The sequence below is a fragment of the Dermacentor variabilis genome, chromosome 3, assembly GCF_050947875.1.
Source record: "Dermacentor variabilis isolate Ectoservices chromosome 3, ASM5094787v1, whole genome shotgun sequence".
Classification (NCBI taxonomy): Eukaryota; Metazoa; Arthropoda; class Arachnida; order Ixodida; family Ixodidae; genus Dermacentor; species Dermacentor variabilis.
Window position 1 is genome coordinate 241321849 of NC_134570.1, and position 5314 is coordinate 241327162.

General features: G+C 57.5%; 1 protein-coding gene across 1 annotated transcript; it reads left to right on the forward strand.

The window, feature by feature from the left end:
• The first annotated feature begins 3840 nt into the window (after nt 1-3840).
• LOC142575066 (uncharacterized) lies at nt 3841-4449 on the forward strand. The gene has a single exon (XM_075684028.1). The coding sequence runs from the start codon at nt 3841-3843 to the stop codon at nt 4447-4449; it is 609 nt and encodes a 202-aa protein (XP_075540143.1).
• The last annotated feature ends 865 nt before the right edge of the window (nt 4450-5314 follow it).

Here is a 5314-nt window from a genome sequence, read left to right on the forward strand (position 1 = left end):
AGTCCGCACTGTGCGGGGAAGTCTTCGGACATCTACCACATGGTGTGGGCCTGCACATCTAACCCAGCTATTGCCCCTCACCCCAACCCCACTCGGGAGGACTGGGAGGTGACCCTGCTAGGCTGCTATGACCTGCAGGCCCAAAGGGCCTTGGTCGAGCGCGCCCGGGCAGCGGCCGACGCCACTGGGTTCCCGTACTAGGGATTCCACCCAGTATATTAAGGCCCGGGCCCTTAAGGACCAGCCCATGTGCGTGCCTCTATGTGCTTCTCGTCTGAGAGCAACAAAAGTTTTTCACCACCACCATCCCGTTCGCACGTGGCGGACGGGTCGGGCCGGCGTAGACAAGGGAGAGAGGCACTACGTGCCCTCCCTTTCTCCGTCGCTCTTGTGACGCGCGTACCCCTATCCCCCCACGCGGCTCACGGGAAAGGGAAACGTATCCGGCGGGCGAGGAGGACTTCCCCTCGCAAACAGGTAAAAAGGCATAAAAGCGCGCCACCGGGGCAGACGCTCTCTCTCTTGGGACGCCGACACCTGGACCGCCTGGACGAAAACACCTGCAGTATCCCGTGAGTGACCTCGTTTGTCTGACCCACCCACACAACGAGGCAGGCCTATTTACTACTATTACTGAGAGGACGTCCCTCTGCGAGTGTTCGCTATTGCTAATAGCAATAAACGTTATTACCGTTGACACCACTGGTTTCCTTATTCGTTCGAACCCCGCGTAGCCGCGATTCACGCGCTACGATTCACGCGCTACCCCCACATTTGGCGCTACCAACGTGGATCGAATTCGGCAACACGGCGAGTCTTCTGGTGTGCGTTGGCGCTAGGACTACCCACGTTTCAGGGAACAATGGAGGCTGGCTTGTCTGACCTCTCAGATGTGTTCATGTTGTCAAATGTAGCGACGCAAAGTCAGCAGCCTATTGCTAACGCGGCGGCAGCTGCTAAACAAACCAGCAGCTTTGGTTTTGAGTGTTTCACGCGGAACAGTCAGGCTGGCGCAAATGCCACGTGGGCAGAGGTTAACCCCAGTACGCGGTTAACCAGTACGAGGTTAACCCCAGTCGAGCCCCTCGCCGCATCGCGACGCGGACACAGAGGCACACATGCCACTAAATAACTCAACCCCGACGGCGGAGGCATGCCTACCTACAGTGGGTACCACGAGCGCAAGTGAGTACCTCGACCGTCTGCTGTATTACCAGAGACGCCGAACTAGTCGCGCGCGTGATCCCGGTTTCACTGACCGGCCAGGCGGCTCGATGGTTCCGACTGACCGGACACCGATGCCGCACACTAGAAGAGTTCCGCGCGAACTTCCGCGAAGAATTTCTCCCGGCCAATTACGAGTGGCGTTTGAGGAGAGAGCTGGAGCTTCGTACCCAGCATCCGGACGAGTCCCTGCAGGAATATGTTCGAGCGATGGACGAACTTTATCGTCTCGCGAACCCTCTCGCCACCGATGAAGAGAAAGTTGAGCGCGTCACATGGCAGGCGCACCCCACTTTCGCGGCCTATTTCAGAGGGCGTAGGTTTAGAGACCTAGACGAACTCGCCGCCGAGGCGAAGCGCATCCAGGGAGACATTCTCGCGGCGCGAGCATACCACCGGCCTCCACCCGCGGCGCTGTCACTCGAGCCTCGCTGCGCGTGGAACGGCGGCGCGATCACTTTCCACTCGTCTAGAGTCGACGCGTCGGCATCGTTCGCGGAGCAGCAGGTCCAGCGTAGTTGGGAGTTATCAGACCGCGCTTTGGACCCGTACGCCTACGCGCTGAGAACAGCACCGACTAATGCCGCACTCAGCGCGCCGCGACAGGAACGAGAGGCCGATGCGAGACTGGAGGAGCGGCACACGCCGAAAGCAGTTCAAGGAAGCTACGGCGGGCCGGAATGGAGCGACGGCCGCCCAGGCCACCGAGGCTTCAGCGGCCGCTGCTTCCAATGCGGCCGATCAGGGCACATCGCCCGTGACTGCGGCCGCACGCCGTGCCGAGGCCGAGCGCGTGGCTCGGGAAACGGGCGAGGCCGCCGGTGATCCACCTTGGGGCCCGCGCGGCGATGTCGAACATAGCCGGTGGTATCGAGTTACTTGCGCCTTCGGCTTGTCGCGTAGGAGGTGTTGCGGACTCGCAGGCGCCGTTCATCGAGCTAACGATAGCCCGAAAGAAATTCGCTGCATTATTGGATACCGGAGCAAGCGCTTCATTATTTGATGACGAGGTGTTGCATCATCTCCGCGAGAACAATATCCGCTTGAGAGATAATGCCACCACCTTCCGACTTGCTTCCGGCATAGCACAATCGAGCGTGCAGCTAGGTTAGTGATCCGTTGGGAGAAACGCGTCGGACGACAACGCCTCGTACATCTCCCAGGTTTATCAGTGCCTGTTATTTTGGGTCGAGACTTTCTCGTCAAATCTGGCATTGTAATAGACATCGGCAACAGAGGTTACCGAGAGAACGGAACGGGCGCTTTAAAGCTTTTCGCAAAAGCGCCCGTGGCAGCGGAGACACGCCAGTCTGCGGGCGCGGCGCGAGTGGGCCACACCCGGCCACAGCCAAGCGAGCGAACCGTAATCGGCGCAGGCGAGGAGAGAGACACGGTGGCACAACAGTGCGCCACTGTTCTGCGAGGAGTAACGCACCCGCTTTTGTCAGAGGTCAATACGCCGGAGAGAGAACGGGCACGACTGTCGTCGCTGTTGTACGAATACGACGTCGTCGCTGTTGTACGAATACGACGCGATTTTCACTGACCGTCCGGGCCGCACTACGCTAGTCAGGCACAAGATATACACGGGTGACGCTGCGCCATGGAAATGTAATCCTCGACCGATTAGCTTGACTAAGCGGAAAGCACTTGATAGCGCCTTAGATGAACTCATCGACACAGGCGTGGTGGAAAGGTCGAACAGCCCATGGGGCTTCCCGGTAGTTCTAGTCCCGAAGAAGGACGATACCTATCGCCTTTGTGTAGACTACCGCAGGCTGAATGAGGTTACGAAGAAGGATGCGTACCCTCAACCCTCCATTTCCTCTTTAGTGTCTAACCTAGGCGGGGCGAAGTACTTTACGACACTCGATGCTAGTCATGGATACTTTCAGGTCGAAATGGACGAGCGTGACAAAGAGAAAACGGCTTTCACTTGTCACCGGGGGCTCTTTCAATTTAAGAGAATGTGTTTTGGTTTAGTCGGAGCTCCCGCTACTTATCAAAGGTTGACGGACGGAGTGCTAGGAGACGCGAAGTGGCCCTCGCATATCTGGACGACATAGTGGTTTATTCGAAAACATTCGAGGAGCACTTGCGCCACTTGAGAGACGTCCTAGACAGGCTGAGGTCCGCGGGTATCACGCTGAACCCGAACAAAGCTCAGATAGCTGCGAGCAGAATTGCGCTTTTGGGATTCACGCTGGACAACGGCCGCATCCTGCCGAGTGAGGATAAGCTCGAGGCTATACTGAGGTACCCGTCGCCGAAAGATATCGGCGAACTGAGGCGCTTTCTGGGATTGGTGAACTTTTATCGCCAATTCATTCCAGACTGCGCGGCAGTGCAAGCGCCTTTGACGAAGCTCTTGAGGAAAGACGAACGGTGGACTTGTGGTCAGGAGCAGGAGGCGGCACTGCGTGGCCTCACGAAGGTGCTCGCTGACACGGCCGAATTGCAGCTGCCCGATTTGAATAGGGAGTTTGTGATTCAAACAGACGCAAGCGACCTAGGCTTAGGTGCAATTTTGCTTCAGGAGCACGGAGGCACTCACCGACCGGTTGCGTTCGCGAGTCGTTCGTTGACGCCGTGGCATTCAAGATTGAGACTGACCACATGGCTCTCACTTGGTTGAGGCGCTTGAGCGAGCCGAGTGGCCGCGTGGCGCGTTGGGCACTGCTCCTGCAGCGTTACGACCTCACCGTGCGCTACCGCAAAGGAAAAAGCAATGCCGCATCTGACGCACTTTCGCGAGCGCCAGTCCGAGGCGATAGAGAGGCCCAAGTAAGGGACGCGGAACAACCGTCGATCCTGGGCGAGAGCGTGAACCACGTAGATGTCAGTTCCGCAGGAGTCGTCTTCAGCAGAGAGGAGCTGTTCGAGGCTCAGCAGAAGGGCCCGTTTTGTCGAAAAGTGCTCGACGAGCTCCGGGAGCAGGGTGGCGCGGCCGCCGCACACATGGAGACAGCTGGTATTGCTGACGGTGCTAAGCGCTCGGGAACAGTTGGTAATGCTGTGAGCGCGCTGGATTCTTATCTGCTGAATTCCGACGGCGTCCTGCTGAGGTATATTCGCACCGAGGACGACACAAGTGAGGCGTTTAAGGTGGTGATACCGCGCGTGTTGCTAGGAGCACTGCTGCGCTACTTTCACGACTCATGTATCGCTGGGCACGCGAGCAGCCCCAAGACTTACGTTAAGTTGTGTCGACCTGGCCAGGCATGAACGGGGACGTGATGCTCTACGCCCGCTCATGTCATGTGTGCCAAAGCGTGAAGCCCCGAGGTGGACGACCACCCGGCCTCATGCAGCCTATCGACAGCCAGACTCCCTGGCAAATCTTGGCGTGTGACGTCATGGGACCGTATTCCACCACACCGAGCAGGAACAAATTCTTGCTTGTAATCACAGATCACTTCAGTAAATGGGTCGAACTTTTCCCCTTGCGGAAACTGACGGCACGAGTGATCATGGATAAGTTGACCGAGGTTTTCACTAGATTTGGCTTTCCGGAGCAGTCGATAACGGACAATGCGTCCTACTTCACCGCGAAGGTTTTCGTCGACTCGTACGCTGCACTTAGCATTAAGCACAAGAAAACGACAACTTACCATGCTGAGTCGAACCTCACTGAACGGGTCAGTCGCAACATCAAGCACATGCTTCTCGCGTTCTCTGAAAGACATAAGGACTGGGATACCTACCTTCCAGAGATCGGGTTTGCATTACGATCGACAGTGAACCGCTCGACTTGGTATGCGCCTTCTTCTCTCAACCTGGGGAGAGAGCTGCCGAATCCGATGGATAGAGTTCTCGCTGATCGCAGCGGAATATCGGTCGCGCCGGCAGCACGAGCTGAATACGCGACGCACCTACGTGACAAGATGACAGAAGCTTTACACAAAGCACGCCGTAATCTTCGCACTGCTAGCGCGCAACAGAGGGCGCAGTACGACCGCTCGCATCGGAACGTCCGCTACGAAGTGGGCGATCTGGTGCTTCGACGCCAGCACGTTCTCAGCGATTCTAGCAAACAGTTCGCTGCCTCGCTGGCGCCGAAGTGTACTGGGCCGTATCAATTGCGAGAGAA